This window comes from Chaetodon auriga, chromosome 12 (genome assembly GCF_051107435.1).
Source record: "Chaetodon auriga isolate fChaAug3 chromosome 12, fChaAug3.hap1, whole genome shotgun sequence".
NCBI classification, from domain to species: domain Eukaryota; kingdom Metazoa; phylum Chordata; class Actinopteri; order Chaetodontiformes; family Chaetodontidae; genus Chaetodon; species Chaetodon auriga.
This window is the reverse complement of record NC_135085.1, coordinates 3,842,207-3,866,592: the sequence shown is the minus strand read 5'-3', so window position 1 is coordinate 3,866,592 and position 24,386 is coordinate 3,842,207. Positions and strand designations below refer to the sequence as shown.

The window sequence follows — 24,386 nt, the reverse complement described above, 5'->3', positions numbered from 1 at the left end:
CTGCAGAAGAAGAAAACAACAACATTGTGTGTAGCATGGCTAGCAGCTAGCTAACATATTTACATATTTATCTCAAGATAAAGGCGCTTGTCAAGGTTTTCCCGCTTTTGTCTCTGCAGTCTTGAGCTATTGAACACCCTTTTGCTCCGGAGACACACGCCTCATGACATGACGAGCCAGCCATGGAGAAAACATTCAGTCAGTGGAAGAAACAGTGTCTGAACAAGCTGGACCTGAGCAAGAAGGGCAGCGTGGATGAAGACATTGAACATGTCGTGTCTCTGCTCAACAGCCGCGAAGAGTTCTTCACCACCAGCTCCTGCTCCGGTAGACTCATCCTGATCGACGGGGTGAGAGAAGCTTTACTCTGGACTAGACTGTGGGGACATGTCCTCTGTTTTCTTTAAACCCTGCCCTGTCTCGTCTCGTCCTCCTCAGGCTCCAGAGAGAAGTGACGTCCAGAAGCAGAACTGTGTTTGGCTGTTTGTCTCACATCAGACATGCACATCGGAGGACCTGGTGAGATATGATAGACTTCTGCACTAGAGATACTCCATCTCATCATGTGGCTTTAATTCTAACAGAGTGCCTTGTGTTTTACAGATATCTGCTCTGCAGAGGTCCAGTGGAGACGCAGTGCTGAAGTTTGAGCCCTTTGTGCTCCATGTTCAGTGCAGGCGGCTGGAGGATGCACAGCTGATGGTGAGGATGACAGTTTGTGTTAAAAAGATGACAGCAAACAGCTCTGTGTGCTGGTGGTGATCTAATCTCATCTTTCACTGGTGATCAAACAAAGCAATGACTGCTACAGGTGCTACAGTTTGCCCCATGCATGTATGTAAGGACTGATTTTGACTAATGAGGTGAAAGCACCGGACCAGTCATTTTTACACACAGTATGGTCAGTTATCTTACAAAGCCTATCATACTGGATGTTCCTCACTTCCAGTGAGCCTTTGCTTTCCATTGACTTCAGTCCAGTATGATCATGAACTCGCAGAGACTCACGAGTGACCCCAGTATTGACGAGTGGCTAACAGTGTTCCACTCTTGGTCCAGTGTCATCAGCTGCTCTGCAGACTAGACAGTGGATTGAGACAGATGATTCATCCCAGTGAACAGTTAGTCACCACATTCTTTGATCTGTTATGTGGTAACGCGAGCAGGAACCATTTTAAACAATGGTGCTGTATCAAAGAACTGATGACCACCAAGATAACCATTCATGAACAGTGCAGGATTCTACTCTCTTTCATCAGAACAACACATGGGCCCACTATCAGCACAGTACTATCATATAGTTATTAAATAAATTGACCACTCAGTAAGTGAAATGTCTTGTCTCATCCAGCACTCGGTGGCCATCAACTCAGGCTTCAGGAACTCTGGACTCACCGTCAGCAAAACAGGAAAAATCATCACGGTAGGTTTTGTGACATGAACAATGTTTGCAGGATTGATGATGAAAAAACTATTTGACGAGTATTTCTCTGTCAGTACCAGTCGATTCCATTCAACAGTGAATTGAGCTTTGGATAGTCCATGCAGTAGAAACAGCCCTTTGCTTTCCTGAACATGCTGCTTGCATAGACTGTGTTGAATGTGGAAATGTGGCCTTGCTGTGTTTTGCACCTCTAGGCGGTCCGTAGCACCCATGGCCTGGAGGTTCCTCTCACCCACGAAGGACGGCTCCTGGTTGAACATGAATACATCCGTTTCCTAACACAGATAGCCAATCAGAAGATGGAGGAGAATCTTAGGCGGATCCACAGGTCAGTTTTGCTCTTTGCTATTCAGTGATTGGTAAAAACAATAATGGCTGTTAAGCTCATAAGAACACAATTCAAACATGTGAATGGAAGCTGGGCTGCTGGGAGCGCTGATTTCTATTTGTCTGGTCGTCTGCAGGTTCTACCAGAATCTCCAGTCAGCGCTGTTGACAGAGAAACTCCAAAAACTCCAAATCCCAGATCCCCCCATCTCACAGGAACTACAAGATTATCCTCTCAGAGCGGAGGCAGTAAAGGGGGAAGCAGTGGAAAAGGGGGAGAACAGAACAAGTGTGTATAAACGGAGGAAGAAGAGAGAACGCCATCAGACTGACGGTTGCCATGGTGACGGCTTCAGCAGCATGCCTGAGCTGGAGGACTGTCTGGACTTGTTCACGTGAAGAAGTGACTCTGCTAACGTGCTCCTTTTGTCATGGACTGGATGACAGTGCTGATTTTCACTTCATTTGAGAGCGCTGGGGCCTGTATCACAAAGAAGATCACCATGGTAACCGAGACTGCACCACTTACCTGCTCTGGGGCAGGTTCAGGTCAGATCAGTCTAAAATGAGTAAACGGCTCACGGGAATAATGGATCCATCATGTCTACAGGATCCCAGCATGGGCAGAAGTGGTGCATTTACGATAAAATGACAAGTAAGAAAAAGCTTTAATACGTCAGGACGGTCTCTGCTTTCCATGACTTCAGAGATGAAACAGGCATCCGTATTTCTCATCTTCTCTTAATCAGTCAAATTCCAAAGTGCAAGCTATCACAGCACTGAATAAAGCTCAGCTGGAAACAGAAATGTCACATTTCACATGATTTGTAATCCTTGTTTCAGGAACAGTCAAACGGTCAGTGGTGGCCACTGAAGTTGATATTGGTGACATGACAGCAAAGCTGAAGCAAAGAATTTTCATCCGATGGCAAACAAATTCACTCTTAGAAGTGAGCTGTTAGCATTTATTGATGTTTACAGGGCAGCAGGGCTTTCCTTTGACACAACATAACAGTTTACCTGTTACCTGGTTTACAGTTGCTGATTGGATCCCTTCTGGCTCAGTTTATAGTATTTATATACAAAAACAGCCTCTGCACACAGCTCTGTATTGTAGTTCTCACACTTATTTTTTTAACTTATGTCCCAACTGCCTGCTCTGAGAGAAACGCCTGGTAGGTTTATTATGTGTGTTCCTACAGTCTGACTGAAAGCTTGTGAAGTCATAATACAGAGTGCACAGTATGCTGCTGTGTGGAAGATGTTTCTTGTTACGTTGCAGCTTTACCACTGGAGGGCAGCAGTGCTTATTGTTTCCAACTACGACCGCACACTGTTCATTTCTCAGAGATTTATTTTGTATTTAGTGATGTTAACTGGGTTTGAACTGACCTCGACTGGAGATTTAGAGTAATGGAGGATGAATCCACAAACTCACTACCTGACAGAAGTATACAGTGAAGTTTTGAGGAGTATTGTATGTATATATGATGAATGAATGTTATACCTATAATTTGCCTTAAAGCTGCACCAATTACATCTTCTTAAACAATAATTTTTCAGATGTAATGTCAAATGAACCTGTTCGAGGGCCCCATGGCAAATATTTACAGGTGGACCCTTATTGGCCCATCCAACTCCAATCACCCACCTCCAGTTCCCATCAAGTACTGATGACACAGCAGACTACATATGACAGTTTCTTCATGTGCCAAGACCAGTATTCTAATGTTAGAGTGTAAAATTTGTATTATATCTGCAATTAACCAAATTACTAAAAAACAATTTACATACAGTGAATAGTTGGTTGAATATTGGACTTACAATCATCAGATGGACACAAACATGACTACATGTTCTTTCCTCTGGATGTGTGTGTAGGCAACTGTTTGATCATGCCAGCTATGTTTTTAGCTTGTTCTGCTGCCCCCAAGTGACCAAAAGATCAACTCATTTACACAGCTTTAACGATGTACAACTCGAGGTCAAACCTTCATCTAGCACCCTGATCCAACCTGTGAAGTCAGTCTAGAAACTTATACCGTTTGCCCTCCACGTTCTCTTTTTCACCAATTCTGCAAAGTGCTGACATGAGTTTGTGTTCAGTAGACTGCAAGTGGCACTTTAGAGATTGTTCAGTGAAACAGAATGAATTCACTGGTTCGCTGCGGTCGGGTGATTCAGGAAATTCACAGGAGCGGAAGGACAAGGTTCCCCTCCCACAACATCACAAGAAAGACAAAGAAGGACTCTCTGTCTTAGAGGGGCAAAAGTCATCTTCAGTATACTCACCATCATCTGTGATCTGAGGACTTGAGTGCTGAAGTATCCTTAAGGAGTTGTTCAGCTAGGGTATTCATGGTAATTCATGGTGGCTGACATCAACCAGGAGGGACTAAAGGTGGATTATTCAACATGGTGACACAAACTAGAAATTGGCAACATTGGATTTGAAACAACGATCCTTCGGTGGGAACAGTATCCAAGACCTTCTACAACTGAATCCCTCGTCACTGTAGTAACAGTATCCGGACCTTGTAAATCAGGTTGTTGGAGGCTGACTCCACCATGTTGTACTTCCAGGTGGTTATTTTGGCAGCGACAGTGATGCTGGTTTACTACTGTGAGTTCACTGACACTTTCAGTCCGGCGCAGCAGGGCTTCATCTGTAGAGACCCGACTCTCACTAAACCAGATCCTGGACCTGAACAGGACAGCCGCATACAGCCTGTAATACTGTACTCTGTGGTGGGAGGACTGCCAGTTGTGCTGGTGAGTCGAACTGTGATCTAAAGACAATCATTAGAGGACATGGCTCTTTCTTTACTGTGATGAAGACAACTATTCTACTGGAAAGAGAGCTTCAGAGAGACCCCCGGGCGTACCGGTTAAAGGGGCAGTGATTATTTTTTAACATTACTTGACTATGTTTTTATACTTCTCTTATTAAATTTACATTCCACTATGTTCTCTTCAACTACGACTAATTTTCCTGACGTGTCTGTTGACTGTGTTTTAATTAGCTAGGTTACGACTCCCTGCAGGATTCACAAATAGGTATCAAGTCATGATGCCCTTTAAATTACTGTAGTAATCTCAGCAGGAATATAAAAAAGTATCAAGACAGAGTTATAAGAGAAAGAGGGACAGAGGTGTGATGAAAGACATGGCATGAGGAGACTTAGTTCACATGAAATATCCCTTTTTAGAATACGTGCTATTTGTAGCTGTTACAGCTGAAGTTAAATGGAATATTTTCATACACATATACAGTCTGAGTAATTGTGTATTGTAACCAATGCAAACAACAAAGTTAACCCTCAGATATGTGAACAGTATGAAGCACAAAGTATGCATTATAATATCAATGTGCTTTACAGTGAGCAAAAGAATATCTTGAGATGAAAGACTGAACGTTGAACTAATCAGTGTTTTTATATTAACACTGGATCAAACTACTACGTGTGATGTGAAAGAGTTCAATCAGAGTAAAAAATCTATGGAGACTTATCTGCATACCTGTAGTTGCTGTCACTCTATGGAGTGTGTCTGTGTCTGTCCGCTCATCGTTTTGGTTTTAAAGCATGCAGTTTTATCATTGTAGTTAATCAAAGATCACTGCTCTCATCAGCTGTGTTTCCAGCAGCAGCAGGCAGCTGTTTCCAGTTCTGGTAAACCTGCTGTTCACTCCTGCCCAGCACCAAGCAGCAGACAGACATGGTTAGCAACTAGCTGGTGAACATTTAGCAGCTAAAGAGACAATATTTCCCTCAGGAGTTGGACTGAAAAGTTGAGTGACTATGGATCTTACACTCATCACCACTCTGCTGGATGTCTAAGTTATAGGCAACTGTGTGTGAACATGTTCCACACAATGAGGTGATAATATGTCAGTGTTTACAGTTTATTGTGCTGCCTCCATGTGGCCAACAGAATATTGCTGCTTTCAGAATCAGAATCACAATCAGCATTATTGGTCATTTATGTGTGCGTATACAAGGAATTTGACTCGGGTTTAAACATTGCACTCAATGTGCTTGCATAAGAAAACAGGACACATGACTCAACAAGGACAAAAAGACCAAAAATAAAATAAAAATAAAAAAATAAAAAATACTGAACAATAAGTTGGGTAGCGCACACAGGAAACACACTTTAAGAACATAACAGATAATTATATGATAAATATTCAACTAGTGAAAGGAATATAAGAATAGTATTAGTGTAATAAGAATAGAACAATAATGAAAACATACTATATGTATTCAGCATGCACCAAAATGTGCACTGCATTCACATGAGCACTCAGAAACCATGAAATAGTGTAGCTGTTCAGTAATCTGAGACCAAATCCTTCCAAACACTGACACTGTAACCGAGCAACTAGTGCCAAGTAGGATCATCTAAAAAAATGTATCCCTGCAACATCAATCGCAACATTTACCGTCAACTGGAGGCCCAGTTTAAGCTTGTGATTAGCAGTTATTGTAGTACTCATGATCTGATGTGTTATTCTTAGCACATCACGAGGAGACTGAGTGTCACTGAAAGTCATCATTTCACAGCTGGCTGCAACCCTTTCTCCTTGATCTGTTCCTCTTGGCGGGCGTATGTCTTTCTTACTGCACGTGTGAAAGGTAAACAAGCAGTGAAACCTGGAGATTACCTGAGCATAGGTTGGGATTATTTCCCATTATATAAGTGTCTTTAGAGGACTTCCACACTGCTTAGGAATTGTGAAGGCCAAACATAATAATCAGAATAGTTGGGGTATGAAAAGGAGAATGTAGTGTTTAAATGGTGAAAAGTAATCTTTCTTCATTCTGTGTCACAGATTTCAGGGGTAGAGGTAGTCATCTTCCTCCTCCACTACAACTCAAACAACCTGTACGACCAAGAGAAGGTTGTTGTCATGGGTGACTGTTGCTATGTGAACCCCATGGTGCGCAGGACTGTCCGTTTCCTTGGTAAGCATACATCCTAAGTATCGCACTACAATAAGTAGAACCTGTACTGACATTTAGTTGCTGTTTTTGGTTCACCTTCGATGCCTTAGTGCTTCATGCTGAATCTAATTTTTGATGATTAGTCAGTGTCATTCAGTGGGGACTGTAGTCATCTGGCTCGTGGGCCTCCTCTGGTCTTGGCCTGCTTTTCTTTATAACTGATGTAAGAAGTTCAGGTTTATTTTATGGGTAGAAAAAGTGAATGTCGTTATAATGAGGAGGTGTTCTGGTTGGAACAAGCCACTTTGTCATGACAACGAGATGAAGTCCTTGTTATATCACAGTATTTTAATGAGCCCTAACACAGCATTGTCTTCACATATTAACTCGTAACCATACAAATGTAAAAGAAATACTCTTCTGATAACAAGAATGCCTCATTTCAACCTTGCAGCTATGTAGAAAATCTTTCTCGAGTTTGTCCATTCACTATGGCTTTTATCACAGCAGACATTTTGACCAAAATGGGTAAACTGGAAAAAGGAAAGTTGTTAGTGATAACATTAAAGATGACTCTGTTCCACTCAAGTTTCCTTACAAGCCGTGCCAATAAACAAACTTGCACAATGACAGGACATAATAAATACTTAATGATTTCCTATATTGAGAAGTAAATTGAGACTTTCTTGTCATTTTGCGTCATCACTGAGTGTTGCACAGCTCTAATTTTTGCATTTGCAATGTGGGATTACTAGCACTAAGTAATGTCCACGCGACACTCAGTTTTTAGGGGTATAGTCTGTGCATAAATTTCACATTAAGAATTCCGTCCTTCAAATAAAATGGCAGAGGATACAATGCATTACAGAGGGAGGGATTTCAGACACAGCACACATCATTTTAATGTGCCATTCTAAGAAGAAGATGATAAAATGTTTCCAGCGATAATGGTACCTCTGGGCTGCCATACTAAACAAGCAGGATTATGGTCAGTGTAAGCAGCAGCCTGTTCCATGTCAGCGATGTCATTCGTGCTGCAGCTTTCTCACTGATTTCATGCTAACACTTTAGCATACATTCTATTAAGTCATAGAGAGCACAATGCTAACATTTTAGCACAACCTGTAAGTGCATTTACTCAAGTATTGTATAAGTATTTATTTGAGGTACATGTACTTTAGTATTTCTTTAAACCTCCATTTAATTTACTTAACAAGTTAAGCTGGGACATATAAAACATATGATGACCTTATAGAATATGATACATTGTTATCCATGAAGCGACCCAGCAGAATGTAAAATAGTTAAAATTAGCTCCACCTTGACCAACTAAAGCAGTGAAACACTATTTAAGCATGAATGCATCATAATACCGAGCTAATAATTGAATTGTTGACACTGACGGGGCACATTTTCCAGCTCTGAATACTTTTTTACTTTTTTGAAGTACATTTTCTTAATAATAATTATGCACTTTATTTAAGTCACATTTCCAATGTAGAACTACTCCTTGTAATGGAGCACTGTATGCTTACATTACAGTATTGCTGTTTTTATGCAATGAAAGAATCTGAATCCTGTGTTGCTGTGAATGATTTATTTCACTTGCCTCACTGAAAGTGAATGTAAAATGACATGGCAACATGCTGCTGTGAAATGTTTCATTTTGTACACAAATGTAAGCCATCTAACGTGTGTGTTTCCCTGCAGGTGTGTATGTCTTCGGCCTGTTTACAACAGACATCTTTGTCAACGCAGGGCAGCTCATCACAGGAAGTCTGGCTCCTCACTTCCTCTCTGTTTGCCAGCCTAATTACACTGCCCTTGGCTGCCAGGACATGGCGCACTTTGTCAGCCAATCAGATGCTTGTACTGGTGACCCTGATGACATCATGAGAGCCAGAAAGACTTTTCCCTCCAAAGAGGCTGCGCTGAGTCTGTATACAGCTGTTTACCTGGCAGTGAGTGGCTCTGTTAATGTGACGTGCTGGGAATGTGCAGAGAGCAGCATGATGACCACATCTGCTTTTGAATAGTGTCACAGAAAGACCATGATCTTCCTTTCCAGATGTACGTCATGTCCTGTGTTGCTTCCAGTGGAGGTCGTCTGACTGGCCCCCTCCTCAGTCTCTCATTGGTCAGTCTGGCTGTGCTGACAGGCATCAACAGAGTGGCCGAGTACCGAAACCACTGGAGTGATGTCATTGCAGGACAAGCCATCGGGGGAGCTATTGCTGTCTTTCTGGTCAGTTATTATTCAGCTGTACTGGCTCATATGCAGAGATCTAATGCCCATCATGAGACTGTTAGTGGTTCATTGAATATATGCAGTGTTTTTCTTATCTCTATTGACAGACAGACATACATTCATTCAAACTTGACTTGTTCCTCAGTTTGTCCTATTGGTGTCTTTCTGTATTCACGTTCAGTTTTGCTACTAGATGGTAGCATATTTCTAATGCTCAGTCTCAAGGGATCCCTGCATTCTTTGGATCTCAAGCTCTTAACTTTCACCGGAACATAAGTGTTTCATGACCCTAACCTGCTGTACTTTATCAGGCTCATCTTGGGCGACATCCTGCACACTTGACTGTAGTCTACTTGCTACATCTGTATTCATTTCTATGCATTCATATTAAGTCTCTGTAAAGATTATTAAGTGACACAGTAATGTTTGCAAAAGCGATCATATTAATGATTGAGAAAAGACTGAACTCAATGTGTCAGTCAACGGGCTCATTTCCTAACTTTAACATATGAATGCTGATGTGAACATAATTTACTTTTTCACATAAAAGGAAGATGTAGGGACAGTCTGAAGAAGTCAAAATTAAATCGTTCAGAAATCAGCTGAATGAACTGAATTTACAAAAGATAAATCATTTTAGAAATCAATAAGCCCATCAATAAATCAGCCACATAAATCAGAAGTAGTTAGCACCAAGTATTTCACATTTCTGGAGGCCTTAAATTTGCCAAGGAGACAGACAACAAAGACAGATTGCCCTGTTCACTTCTACAGTATTGATTTAAAATAAATTACATTTTAAGGTAGTATTTCAAACTAAGCAGAGTATCTCAGCCTCTTTTCACAGTCAGACCACCACTGTGCCGCTGTGCATCATCCTTCATAGAAAACTGGTCTAATGGACTAACTTGCTGCAGGACACGTACACACAAAGCACCCAAGATGTTGTTGCTTGAATGAGCTTGAATTCCTCTTTTGTGTAACAAGCCATGCACAGCAGTGCTGGTTGGGACCAAAAGCTGGGTCACAGAAACAATCTAAACATGATGAAGCTCTGCCTCCCTCCAGCACAATGGAAAGATTTCAATAGCTCTCTGTGAGCTTTACTCTTCTGCTGTACTGTGTTTGTACACATCTTTTCCTTGTGATCTACAAATCACCTTTTTCGGTCATGCAAACAGTTGATTTGTTTGTAAGGATTCATTTCACATGATTAAAATGATGTATGGACTTTTTTTCCGTTCTGTCTGTCTGTCTCTTCTGTCTGTCTTTCCAGGTGGTGTTTGTAGTTCAGTATTTTAAGAAGAGACCTGTGATTTCTCAGAGTCCCTCAGATGCAGGCACAGCTAACACTGACGAGGCCTCACCTGAAATGAATCACACCATGGAAACCAGTAATAAATACATTGTTGCACAGGTAAATCATACATAACACACTTTACGCATTTCTCAAATGACACATGTAAGAGTGCATGGTATTACATATTTCATATGAAAACCATTATGTCCTTATTGCTTTTCTGACATGACATGCACTGAAAGTACACACACCTAAAGCAAAAACACTGTCGTACAGGAAGTGACACTCAGAGCACCGTGGAAGCTTCCATCAGTTTTACGAACAGTGAACTTCTCAATAATCTGCTGAACATTCTTTAAATGTTTTTTATTATCTGCCTCTACAGAGCCCAGGATCCGTCACAGAAGTCACATGACTATGACCGCCCCCCCGACATGACCACGGGGAAATGGAAGTCACCTATTTCTACGTCACACCTGGACCTTCATATTTTGAGACTGTAGCCTCTTTCTTTTTAAAATCCTTTTTGCAGCATTTGAAAATGATCGATTTTTAGAAAACAATAGGAGGGTGCCGTTCTCCCAGCATGAAATCTGGCAGGTGCAGTTAACAAAAAAAAAAGCAAAATAGGCAAATATATTATTGATTTTGGTGCTGGTATCAGACAAAAGCTACTCTGACAGTCACTTCTCATTGGTTGACTTTAAATATACCGAGGTGTATGAGATCTGGATGGCGTACTGTAAATGATGGTATGTGTTGCACCTTTACAGTAGAAGCAACAAACTACGACATTTCAAACCGTGTCTTCATGTCTGTTACATAGTAAAACAGTCTAACATTAATTCATATTATGCATCATAGAATATAGTAGTGATCCATAGATTTATAGAGTCTTTAAAGGGAAACTGTGTGAATAATGTAAGTAAATTCATGCTGGTTATATTTGTGGTTCATGGTCATAGTTTCCGTCCCACTGTCCACGTCTCCAGACTGTAAGTTGAAGATAGTGTTCTCAAGCAACAGTATTCTTGAGCATTCTTCCCACAGTTGAACAGAGGACGTCTCTGCTGGCATCTCAACATGGTGGTTTGGTTACATAAGAGCAATTTTGTGATTTGGGTTAAACATAGCTTTATTTTGTATTGTCTTTGCATGTCTTTTTTTAGTTTGTTCATCAGCGAGAAGGCTTCTTACAATAGAAAGAAACACCCTCATTACCAAAGATACTTTACTTCCTGTGTATTCCTTGAAACATTGTATGAAGTGTTTTTGTGTTCAGCTAAAATCTATTAATATTGACTTTGTGTTATGTTTGAAAGTACAGTGTTGTGTATTACTTCACTCTCACAGACCGGCAAAGAGATTACTTATTTTTTATACATTCACTGTGGCTGGATCCTGATACAATGCTCCTCATCCTGTTATTCTGATAAATCCTACCAAGCATTTCAATGCAAAAATGACTGATCAAAGTTATGATGAAACCCGCCAGGTCATGTCAGGCTGTGCGATGTGCCATGTTCCTGAGAGGACCAGTGGCCGTAGCCTGATATACTGTGTACTCACATATTTGTGTCTTCTGAATTACCTGCAGTTTTATGTATGCAGATGTAAATAATCCATGTATTTATTGACATTATAAAGTAGGACCCTGACTCAAGCTGCCATGTCGCTGTCGTGGCTGACTGGCGTCTAATCAGACTCATGCTGAATATTTGAGTCATTTCTTTTCATGATATGTCAACATAGATACAAAGTGTTTCAAGGTGTTTCAGTATCTGACTTACCTGAGATAACGTTTGAAATCATTTGACCAGTGATGTGATGACCTTTTTTTTTTGTTGGTGATGTTTGAGTTTCTGCTCTGTGGATCAGGGAACAAAGAGTAGGGAGGAAACCAATTCTGAAAATAAAGTGTCAGACAGGTTACTGGTTTGGAAAATGCTTACACAAGAGTGCAGCTGACAATTTGATTATGTTTTTTGTGCTGTCTCTATTCTTCATTTGTCACATCATGATTTCAGAAGTAGCCACTACTCTAACAATAACCCTGATACTTAGACAAGTAAAGTAACTGAAGTCACTTAAAGAACGCGTCTGATCGATGAAGATCAGCTTAATATTTCTGGTTTCTTCAGGACTGTAAATGAATCATTGAAAAGGCTGAGGAGCAGTCAGTGAGGGGTTTACCATTAGATGATTCAGGACCCCCCTCTGCTGCTCACCGACCCTAACTGCAGCTAACTGAAACAGTGAGAAATACCAGTAGATGAAAGATTATTAAAATATCATGTTTGAGTAAAATTGAGGGCTCACTGTTCGGCAACATAAAACATTTGATACTGTGATTATCTCGGTCACAGTTATTATAATATCTCTACTTATGAGCAATTATAGACGGAAGCCATACAACAGTCCCATCACTTACAGTTAATTTATAAAACATGTATTTCTTAATATACTATAATTAATTATAAAATTGTGTTTATTGTAAAGCATATGTAACCATTATTTTGTCATTTTAATTATCAAAATGAATAATATTTTGACCTATTATAACCCAGTAAGCACTCATTTCAAGTCAGTCATCAGTTGTTCCTAGAAAAGCAGCTAACAGAACATAACATATTAAGATAAGATAAGATAACATATTTTATTTAAGAGAACATATTTTGGATGGAACAATTGACTCAACATCTGCAGTAAAACAAATGAAGAACTGCAGTCTGTTGCTTTTGTTCAGAGGACAGATTCTTGAAGGCTTTAAATCTGACTCATAAACTTTGCCTTCATTTCTACAATGAAAGTGTCACTGCCTTTGGTACAATTTTCTGTAATTCAGCATTAAAATGTAGAGTTTTATTTATGTTTGTAAGCTTATGATTTTGGCTAGAACTGATGACTTTTGGCGGGAGGATTGGTTTTTTTTTTTGTTTTTTTTGTTTTTTTCCCCTAACGAATTATTGTGGATAGCTGACACTTCTTGTCTGAATGTGTCACAGCGCTCCATCAGAGAACTGAAGTAGACTTCGTGGCTAGCTCATTGCTATTGGCTTACAGGGGGACAGCTAACTGTCAATCAGCTATAACACACATACGCACACTTTGCCCCGCCCACCTGCACCTGCTGTCTTGTGGCCTCGCGCTTCCCACGGGACAGAGGCACCAGCCCCGCACAAGAAAGGAGTAGCTGTCACCAGGTAAGCTAGCTGAAGCCCGCTTGCTGCATGTTTTATTTTAAACTATTAATGGGGCTAAATAGTTAAATATGTTATGCTAATAGGTGGTGAAAAGTAGCAGTAAATTAGCAGCAACAGTTTGCAAGGTATTTATGCTGACAGGTGTTGAGCTTAGTATCCCTTACTGCCCAGCAAAGTACTGGAGTTGTGTAGACTTTTTTTTGTTTATTTAAAACAGGAAAAATGTTGTAAATTGATACACTCAATGTGGTTAAGTGCACCAACTGACCATTGAAAGAGAGATACAGAAAGACAAACAGGGAGAGGTGGAGATAATTCCTTAATTCTGTTTAAGCTTCAGTTTCTCCTTGCTGCTGCTCCTCCCTGGAGGGGCATGATCCTGGAGTATACACTGCAACAAAGTAGAAGTACACTGACTTAAATACTTTCATCTACATTTGTATAAGCATACATTCTTATTTTTCTTTTGTCCTGTTTTTTTTTTTTTTTTTTTTAACATATTTCTTATTAGTCATCCTAATTAAAACATAAATAAATGTATTTGTCAGTTTATCCTGAGTTCTTACTGTATTGCACAGATATCTTGCAGAGTTTAGTTTATATAGTTTGTGTACAACTCTTTAGCATGAAGGTACTATAGCTCTTGAGCAAGGCTCTGAGCCGGTGCATAGCTTTCAGTAACTTCACTTGTCAGCAGTTTATAGTCATTGCACACATGCAGTAGTGTCTTGCATCATTGTCAGGTAAAAAACATTATCTCCAGATTTGCTGATTCTTCTCTGTTGAAGGTTTTTGGAAGCCCACTGTATTTCTTAAGGAATTCATTGTTACCAAGCCTAAAGTTGATTCTTAAAAGTTGGGATTTTGGAGGTGCATGATTTTGACTGGACAAAATGTTACTAATGTAATTTTCCTATTTCCCTTACTTAAATTCACATTGTAGATTTGACTCATTACAATTAGTCCCACATCCAAGACCACCACCACCAATTCCAACCCCTACCTTCTCCATGCTGGGGACGCTTCAGTCTTGAACTCACGGTAAAATAAGACATGTGGACTATATCTAGCTAAATATTTATGTTTTCGGAATAGATGCATCAATGTAATTCATCTGAATAAAGATCCAACTGTGCCCTTTACTTCCTGTCTGTTCCCCTACATTTTTTCATATGTGAGTGTAGCGCCCTGAAAAAAGATCTTTTTTGTAGTATTTGGAAATGGTGGGAGAATTTGCAGATATTGAGCACATGATCAGCCCACATGGTCGTTCTGTCTACAGTATAGCTGGCAAGCAGATGGCTCACACAGATTAGCAGCCTCATGAGCAGATTAGCTCAGTGTACCCACTGTTTTACTGACTGGTTACCTGACTGACTGACTGACTGACAGGTTGATACTCTAATATTGCAGAAATGAGAAAAAAATTTAGTCACCCTACTTGATTACTGACAGACTAGGTGCAAATGTGTTTTTCTTTCATTTAGGAGATGATGTGACAACTGGCTGGATAAATAGAGAACTGTCTAACGGACAGTCCATGTGACTGGAGGCAGGTCAGATTAAACCCCCGCCTCAGGCTGACAGGCAGGATGCCTTGTTTGAGGGAGTTAGGGCAGAATAACATGTAGCCCCTCTCCGTCAGTGTGGACGGTCTGGTTTATTCAGATGACTTGGAGCAAAATTAATCTGAGACCCTTTTCTCTTGGCTGACCTGAGGCAGTGGGTCAATAACATGTTACGATACTGTTTGTTTAGCAATGAGGTATATTGCTGACCCTACATGCAAGGGGCTTAGGGGGTGGTAATTACCTGCAAAAAATACCTGCATAATCAAACTTTGATGTAAAAGTCTGATCAGATACATTGCAGTAGAGAGGTATACATGCCTCACACCAGCCACCTGGATTTTCACTCAGAGTTTGGCAAATGGTGACCTGAAAATAGAAGCAGTAAATGTGTATGTTTCTTTCTAAGAATACCCTCCACCCCTAAACCCTCTTATACATGCTTGAACCCTGCTATGAACTCTCTTGACCCACATCTATATTAAACACTGCCTCCTTTCCTATATACATACAGCTGACATGGCAGGATAAGAAATTACCTGAACGAGTGGTGTATTTCACATGTATCCTTGTTTTCTAATAAACTGTGTGGTGGGGTGAAAGGGATGAGATGAGTCTTTGATCGTATTTCTTGTGTTTTGTACATAGCTTTGCATTAAGGTTTGGAGACCTGTGTTGTCATGGTTACAATAATAAACACAGTTAATGTCAAGGTCACATTTTAAAAATGTTGACTGTTGGTTTGAAACAGGAAGTGCATGGTGGGCTCTTCATGTAAAGTCTGATGCTTTGTTGATCCATCCATCCACATCACCTCCTCCCTATGTGGATTTTGTCACTCTAAAGCGACATCACCTGACTGAGACCTTTGCTGCTGTCATGCTTGCTCTGTTACTTGAACATAAACATATGTTGTTTATGGGGCACTTGCTGAGGCGATTGACTCTGCTGTTCTTCTTCAAGAACTGTTTCTATTAGATGGTTTGCAGACCAGTTAAGGTGCCTAACTAAGTTAAACTAACTAAGTTAGGCTAAATTTAAGGGTAGCTCCAGAGGCACCCTGGTGGCCGAGGGCCATGAACAGCAGTGTCCCAGGTTTGAGTCTGGCTGGATACCTTTGATGCATGTGATTCTCCATTGTCTCTCTCCCTTCCTTTCCTGTCATTTCTGTACTGCCAAATCTCTAACATGACATAACCCCCCAAAAACTTAAAGGGAGTATTTAGTATTGTACCTGCATAAAGTTGGGGCACTTGCGACATGCGAGCGATGCGACAAGCGACATGACCCAATACAGCAGTGACTGACATATCCTGAAAATGTCATTCCCCAAGCCCAAACAGGGATAATCCCAATGCCATCACCAGCAGTTGTTTTAACAGACTTGACAAAGTTCCTCCAGAACCACACAAGACATTATACAGTTGTTTTCTCAGGCTGAGCAATGCTCCTCAAGATGCACTAACTGACTGTCATGTGCAAACTTGATTGATTGATCAAAATGAGGATTTAAACTAGGCAATGGCTGATCAGAAGATAAGTAAACACAGCCAAGAACCTGATCAAGAATTTAATGCCAGTTTTCAGCAGCTGACAGATATTCATGTGTATTATCTTGCACAGTTAGCACACAAGAAGTTTAATACCTAGCCGTAGTCATACACATCAGAATCACAGTGGGATTTAAATAATCTAGATTTGTACCTAACAACTGTCATTAAATATACTGTATATATTTTTACCTTTTTTTTCTGTTTCCCATATGTTATATTTGAAACATAGCGTGTGGAAAAAATACAAAAAACAACATTTAAAACCATGATGAACATGACCTAACACTGTGGACAGCTGGACCAGCAGCATCATCACTCTCCCAGCAGGCAGCCCACTGACCCACTGGATATAAATAAATGGTTTGACACCGTGTATAAAAAGCCATAGGGCTGTTTTTCTGAATAGGAAGAAGTCACAGATCTACCCTATCTAGGGAGGACCCTGATACAGCAGCTGTTACAGTTTTAGACATTTAGTTGAGAGAGTTAACATAAAAAACAGCTTGTGATCACAGTGATTGGCTCAGGAAGTAGAGTGGTCATCCACCTATCAGAAGTTCGGTGGTTCGATCTCTGGCTTTGGCAGTCCGCATGCCAAAGTATCCTTGGGCAAGGCTCGTAATGAGCAGATGGCTTAGCAACCGTACGAATGTGTGTGTGAACGAGTGAATGCGGAATTTGCGTTGTAAAAGCGCTTTCAGTGGTCGTCAGACTAGAAAAGCACTGTGCAAATACAGTCCATTTACCATTTACCATATATACTGTACGACTAGAAATATGATCATTTAAACTAGGCTAAAACATGATACAGGGTTCTTTCCAAAATTATCAAAAGGCTGATTGAGACTGTATGTGGCAGACAGCCAGTCTGGGAGAGACGACAGAAAGAGGAGGCCACACACACACATTACACAAATGTAGAGCAGCTGTGGTTGCAGGGGAGTCTTGTAAATCATGGGGTCCTGTCATGTTGTTGTCTCTCATTTTAATAGACTGGCAGAGTGAAGACACACTGCTAAGACAGAGGTAGCAACAGTCAGCTGGAACAATAACAACGACCTCTGTAGTTGATCAAGGTCATTGGAGCTGAACTGGGAGCAGCAGGAACAGAAACACCAGCAGCTGAAGGAAGATGAAGTAGGACAGAGCAGAGAAAGAAGCAGTTATGTACACTGGCTGTGCTGGTACGACAGTGCCAGTTACTGGGGATTCTGCAGATTTTGTGAATCTTTAAAACTGAGCAGTTTTATGGTGACAAATCAGTTTCTCTAAAATGATAATGTCAAAATGGACAAAGGTGTGAAGTGGCATTTACATCAACGTGAGATGCTAAAACTCTCACTGCATGACACTGATTTTTTTTCACCAGATGTGCAGTGATCAATATATTTCATAGTAATTTTGGCCTGTATTGATATGGGATTTTTTTTCATCTTATTTGTAGCAATAGCACCACATGTCTAGTTTCCAGCAGTGGAGATGACCTGTTATGATGTGACTGAGATGTTTCATGCAGATGTCTAAAAACCACTTTGCTCTATTAATATCTGTGTGAATGAATCATCAAACAGTGATGCCTGCAAACACTGACTGACTGAACCTCAAATAGAAAACAGAACATTTATTGTCTTCAAACACAATGCATGTTGGGTTAGGCATGCCACTATCAGACCAATACCAATGCTGTTTATTGAATGTTGATGTATACAGGGACAAATACATAGCATGGACCAGTGCCGCATACCACAGTATTTATAGCCTAAAATAGTTTGCATCATCCGTCACTTGTAAGCTGGTGTTTTTTCTTTTTTTTTTCAACTCAAATCTGTTTGTGCTGCTTTGTGTTGCACAAGCTGTCATTATTGTTGCAGTACTCTGGATGGGGTTTTAACATTGACTGATCAATCATGTTGTTAAAGGAAGTTTACCTTTTTCCAGTGTGGAAGTTTGGAAAAGGTGTCTTACAAGTGTCTCTTTTTTCTTGTCCACTTTCTCCTCGCCCTCATTGTCTCTCTCTGTCTCTTTCTCTCTCTCCCTGTCTGTCCTGAAACAGGATGGAAGAGTCTGACCTGCTGAAAGAGAGGCTGCAGGCCATCACTGTAATGCTATAAGTGAAAAAACAACATCAAAGTTTTATAGCCACACCTATAGTATCTGCTACAGTAAACTAACCCTAAACATTCAGTAAAAATAACTCGTAAACATACAGTATATATGCATCACTCAAACATGGACTTTACCTATAACCTTCAGTTTATTGGAATCTCTGGTAACTGTTCTGGAAATTGACTGTCTTTAATGTAACAGGAGAAGCATCACATTCAGGAGGACATTAGACAGAAGAAACTGGAACTGGACCAAGAGAAGCTCAAACTACAGCATCTAAAGGTCCACTGCACTCATTTATACTTACACATTTTCTTAATTAAATAACACCAGATGAGGTATGTAGTAAACCAATTGGATGGATGAGTATTATCTATTATTAGCATGAATAATCACTGTGTCCATCTGTCTGTCCACAAATGTCCATATTATTTTTCCTGTGACCTCCACAGGCACTGTGGTCACCGGTAACTATTTAACAACCAGATGAAATTACACCTGTTCACAGCTATATGTACATCTGAGTTACATTTAAAGAGATCTTCATTGAACCCTGTGATCTGTCCCTTATCAGAAAAAAGCTCTGAGAGAGCAGTGGCTGCTGCAGGACTCAGCTTCCCCCAATGCATCAGCCTCCCCACAGCAGCAGAGCCTTCTGGCTGACAAGCAGCAGACCAGAGCACTGCAGCTCAACATCCACAGGTACAAAACACAGACAAACACAGACCGACAGGTGTCTACCAATATGACCTGTGGACATGTTCCTAACATGCACTGTCTCCTCTGAACCATCAGGATAGAGATGGAGGTGGAGTCTCTGGAGAGAGAGGAGTCAATGATTTCTACCAAGGAGAGCTTCATCCTCAACAGACTGAGGTCTGTGGAGAAAAGTTCAGAGGACATAATCAAGGTACACACACACACAGTCACTGTGTCCCACAGCTTGTGCCTCAATTATGATGCTTTACTGATTTTTGTCTGTCTTCTAGGAGGCTCAGGACAGCTTTGTTCCTGGTAAGTCATGACATACTTTTTTAGGATATTTCAACCAAAAGCAAAGATGAATCTATACTAAACAGTTGCGTTTTCTGTCTCACAGAGCCATTACAGGTGACCACAGTGATCCCCGATGTCCCAGAATCCCTCTCTCCACCAGCCAACAAACACTCTGAACCAAACACACCAAGAAAGAGTGAGATTACTTTGATTCATTCCTGTGAAGCCAGTCAAAGCACAATGTACCAATTAGCAGTTTATGGGTTTTGATGTGCAAGTTCAGGGTTCACTCATACTCCTGTAGTTTGATGACAAAGAACCTTGAATAATGCTCTACTGAAAACCTGGATTTTACTTTCAAATACTCACTTGTGTCTAGAAAGTGTGCACCTTGCTCCCGTGCATTGCTTGCATATGACTGATACACAGACAACCTACCACGTGATGTGGACATTTTACAAACCTGGGGCAGATAACTTTTATCATCAGCTCCTCTATGTGCATGCACAAATAGAAACTTGTATCGTTCCTTCCTGGAGAAGTGTAGTGATGCTGGACAAGGCTTCACCTAATGACCCCAAAGTCCCACTGACAGACTTCCAGACAGTCCTGGTTCATAACCACGCTTCAATACCAATTTCGTACATGGTACCCTCAGCCAAAGATTGATCACCAACTTTCAGTTTCTTATGATGTTTAAAAGATAAGTGGTTATGTTTAGTTTTCCTGACTAACCATCACCTGTCGAGAATTGAGGGTTCCCTAATCTGTCAGATTTGCTTAAACTTCAAAAAATGCATTTTCAGAGGCAAGCCTTTCTGAAGATCTCCACTCTAGGTTTTGTTTTGTCTGGTCTGTCTCTCATTGTGCTGTGTTTTATTTTGGATTGCATTTTCACCTTATTTGTTTATTTATTTTTTATTCATATGAGTGAAATACTTGTGTTTTTTAAAAAGTGCAATATAAACAAAGCTCAACTGACTTCCTAACTTCTCTGCTACTATGGCGGTGGTCAGAACCCCGGGTAAGGCATGTACATGCCACAGAATCCTGGTTTCCATCCGAGTACTGCAGCTTGCATATTAAGCTTTCTCAAAATGAGGATTAGTGCTCATCCAGATTTCTGAAACAGACATATGTTGTTTACAGAAAACAGGATTCTCCAAAAACCTGAGCCTAATCAGGATATCTAGTGCACATTTGAACATAGTCACGGCTTATTTGATGATGACTGAGCTATGATACCTGGGCGAGGCTGCTACAGGCTGTGTAAGAGATGTGACTGTGCAGTGCTGGATTTGTGCTGTCACTGTAGAGTGAACTTTGGGGATATAGCATTGTAATAGCCTCTTTTAAGAACCCTGACTGGAGGAGCAGCAGTTGAAGCTCCAGTGATCATTGCTTATCATCAAACTAACTCAGACTAATGTAAACATACTGGGCCAACATTATCTGATGTTAACATGGACTCTGTTTGTCTTCCTTCTTTGTGTCAGCTCTGTTCGCCATGGAGATCAATGTGACTAAAAACCTGTCGACTGGGGAGAGCACAGTGCTGTCTACTGCAAGAGTTCCTCCTGAGGAGTTAAGCCAACACACTGGGCTCAAGGTTTACGACGACGGCAGGAAGTGTGTTTATGCCCTGAATCCACAAGAGGTATTATCATTAATAATAATAATAATAATAATAATAATAATAATAATAATAATAATAATGACCTGTATTTGTGTGGCACTTTTAAAGACTGTGTTACAAAGTGCTTCACAAAAAACAAACAAACCAAAAAAATTAATTATAAAGGTGAGTTTTTAGTAGAGATTTAAAGGAAGTCACTGAGGTAGCACCTTCAACAAGAAGACTGTTCCAAGATTGGGGGCCCTGACAGCAAATACACAGTCTCCTTTAGTTTCCAAGTTTTTCAAGGTCAGGTTGAGTGCAGGTACATACAAGCTCACAAATGTATGTTGGAGCTAGACCATGCAGTGCTTCAAAAGTAAAGAGAATAACCTTAAAATCTATTCTAAAATGGACTAAAAGCGGGGTTTGCGATTCTCTCTTTTTGTTAAAAGACTGGCTGCAGCATTCTGTATAACTTGAAGGCATGAATGGGCTTTGCTGCTCAGGCAGGTAAAGAGAGAGTTACAATAATCAGTTCTGGAGAAAATGAAAGTAAAATAACTTTCTCTGCCTCAGAGAATGATAAAAATGATGTTGGAACCAGTACAAAGTTGATAAAAACTATAGGACTATAATAGATTAGAAGATAGTTGGTATGTTTCTTTCACTCGGCTTAACAGACGGAGTCAACTGTGTGTTGATTGTTTGCTTTTTCTGCTTATGCCATTGACCTCACATTGTGTTCTCCTGACAGTGACCCATACTCCTTTCCACTTTTAGGGGTCACATGACCATAGCTGTGTGTCCGAGCTGTCAGCCAATGAGGTTGAGCAGTTGCTGAGAAGTGCCACAGCGCATCGCCAAGTAAACCACCAAAACTACCACCAAAATCACAGCAGAAGGGAGGAGCATTGCTTTTACAACCAAGATGAGCGAGAGCGAGTGGAGGGCCGTGACCTCAGACACCAGGGAGGGCGTTATGATAACCATCAGGTCAGAAACAACATGACAGAGAAAGACTACAGTGCTCAGGAACGCTGGCCGAGAAAACCAGAAAACCATTACTGTGGTCACCAGGACTATGCAAGGCAGAGAGAGAGGAATAACCAAAGTAACCTGAGGGAGGGTCACCACGTTGGAAACCACAAGGGGTTGGGACGTCACTATGGCAACCAGAAAGATCGTCACTACAGTTTGTACCAAGTGAGAAACTGTGTTCAGGAGGATTGGCCTACTAGTCGCTACACTAACGGCATCCTCAGAAGCAATAGTATGACAAATGGAGGCAGAGCCAATGGCTGTCCTCCTCCCAGATCACACGACCAGGAAGTAGTGTCTGCCTACCAGCCACAGCTCTGCTACACTCCAGCCAATTATATTCCTCTTAGCAATTACATCAGCGTGGAGGAAGACAAACTTTACTGCCCCAGTCCACCCCCCTATCACAGCCATGATGGAGACCCACCGACTCTCTACACTGACCCCACCCACTGTGACAGAGCGCCCTCCCCCCTTTATGGAGACAACACTCCCTACACCATCCTCAGCACCATGGAGACCACTGAGCCAATCACAGCCATCTTCATGGGCTTCCAGACGGCACAGGATGACAGTGGGCAGGGTCAGGACTTTGAGGGCGCCCTGAAGGCAGAGCTGGTCATCATTGAGGACAACGATGATGACGGTGATGACAGCAGCATGAAAGAGAAGAAGAGCCATGCCCAGCTTAGTTATCCAACAGGAAGTCCAGCCAATGGAAACATGGGACGTGTGGAGGGATTTGGAAACAGACGGATGGAGAGACGGGTGGGACCAGGTATTAGAAAGGTCCAAAAAAAACACAAACCCTGCTGCACTGTCTGCTAACTGAACTTACTCACGCATGGCTGAGTGTCCAACTCACTAACCAGCTGTCGGTCTGCTAACCTGAAGACTAACTGCAAACAAGCCCACCATTGCTCTGTGTCACAGGTGAAACAGTTACTGTGAGGAGTGTAAGTGAAGCAGGACACGACCTGCCATCAACAGGTGAAAACTAACTCTGAATGAAACATCAAAACCTACCCAAATATATCTATGGCAGGACCCAAGTAAATCCAAACATAAATCCAGCTTTACTCATCCTGGATGCTCCAATTATTTAAGTTTTTTATATTAGATGGATCAAATGGCTACACGTACTGAGAAGGGGGTCACTTGAAGTGATGAACCCACACAGAATTATCAGTAGCTCTTTAAGTCTGCTGAGTTTTTAGCCTCTTGGAACTACTTGTTTTGGTTCCATCTGAGATTTCATCTTCAAGCTTTAGCTGTATGGTTTAGTCTCAGCACCACTTTATCGGCTTTGATAAACCCACTGTCCACTACCTGTCCACTACCAAATGTTAGAGACTAGTTGGTGAACATAGTGGGGCATTTAGCAGCTAAAGAGACAGATATTTGTCTCAGGAGTGGGTGGAGGCTAAAACAGCTAAAAGGAGAGTGAATATTGGACTTACATTCATCAGGTGGACAGATTCACTGCAACAAATAAATACTTGTTTTGCTCTGTGGCTGCTGGATGTGGATATATGCAATTCTTTACTAATATTTTAGCCTCAACAACTTTGGAACCTTTGTAAGGCTGTCGGGTCTGGCAGCTTTTCATGGAGATGCTCTTCCCCCACTAGGCAAAAACAAAAAAGCCTGTTAATGCAGCTTAAAAGCAATACTCTACCCAAATATTTAGCATTTTGGATGTCAAGGCTTTGCCTCCCGTAGACCTGAAGTTGGCAGTGAAAAGGTTGTATTTTCATCAGCTTGAATTCAGTAAGTTACAGTGACCTTTCTTTTTGAGCAGCTTTCACTGCAGAACAAGAGTATTTAAACATCCACAAGAAAACAGTGTGCAGCATGATGCACTTCTCTGCTATCTCAGTGAATATGTACCCTCAAATACATACATGATACATAGTTTTGAGCTTTGAACAATACAGTCTGAATGGATTATACAACACACAATAATGAGAAGCATCTCTGTAAATGTATAGAACAGATACAGTTATTGAACTTGTGCACAGGCTTAGATTCCAGTGAGC

At 41.0% G+C, this 24,386-nt stretch overlaps 3 protein-coding genes across 3 annotated transcripts; all 3 read left to right on the top strand.

Annotated features, from left to right (window-relative positions):
• On the top strand, nucleotides 1-2,450 carry tyw3 (tRNA-yW synthesizing protein 3 homolog (S. cerevisiae)). Its single transcript, XM_076745823.1, has 6 exons — nucleotides 1-350; nucleotides 439-519; nucleotides 604-702; nucleotides 1,352-1,423; nucleotides 1,639-1,772; nucleotides 1,909-2,450. The coding sequence occupies exons 1-6, from the start codon at nucleotides 183-185 to the stop codon at nucleotides 2,168-2,170; spliced, it is 816 nt and encodes a 271-aa protein (XP_076601938.1). The 5' UTR covers nucleotides 1-182; the 3' UTR covers nucleotides 2,171-2,450.
• Nucleotides 2,451-2,574: 124 nt separating this feature from the next.
• On the top strand, nucleotides 2,575-11,860 carry LOC143329774 (phospholipid phosphatase-related protein type 5-like). The gene is made up of 6 exons (XM_076745821.1): nucleotides 2,575-4,543; nucleotides 6,606-6,738; nucleotides 8,428-8,678; nucleotides 8,786-8,962; nucleotides 10,242-10,382; nucleotides 10,651-11,860. The coding sequence occupies exons 1-6, from the start codon at nucleotides 4,340-4,342 to the stop codon at nucleotides 10,678-10,680; spliced, it is 936 nt and encodes a 311-aa protein (XP_076601936.1). The 5' UTR covers nucleotides 2,575-4,339; the 3' UTR covers nucleotides 10,681-11,860.
• Nucleotides 11,861-13,438: 1,578 nt separating this feature from the next.
• Nucleotides 13,439-24,134, top strand: palmda (palmdelphin a). Its single transcript, XM_076745401.1, has 9 exons — nucleotides 13,439-13,468; nucleotides 18,643-18,688; nucleotides 18,897-18,977; nucleotides 19,270-19,397; nucleotides 19,491-19,605; nucleotides 19,685-19,709; nucleotides 19,795-19,887; nucleotides 21,188-21,348; nucleotides 22,090-24,134. The coding sequence occupies exons 2-9, from the start codon at nucleotides 18,644-18,646 to the stop codon at nucleotides 23,173-23,175; spliced, it is 1,734 nt and encodes a 577-aa protein (XP_076601516.1). The 5' UTR covers nucleotides 13,439-13,468; nucleotide 18,643; the 3' UTR covers nucleotides 23,176-24,134.
• Nucleotides 24,135-24,386: the final 252 nt, after the last annotated feature.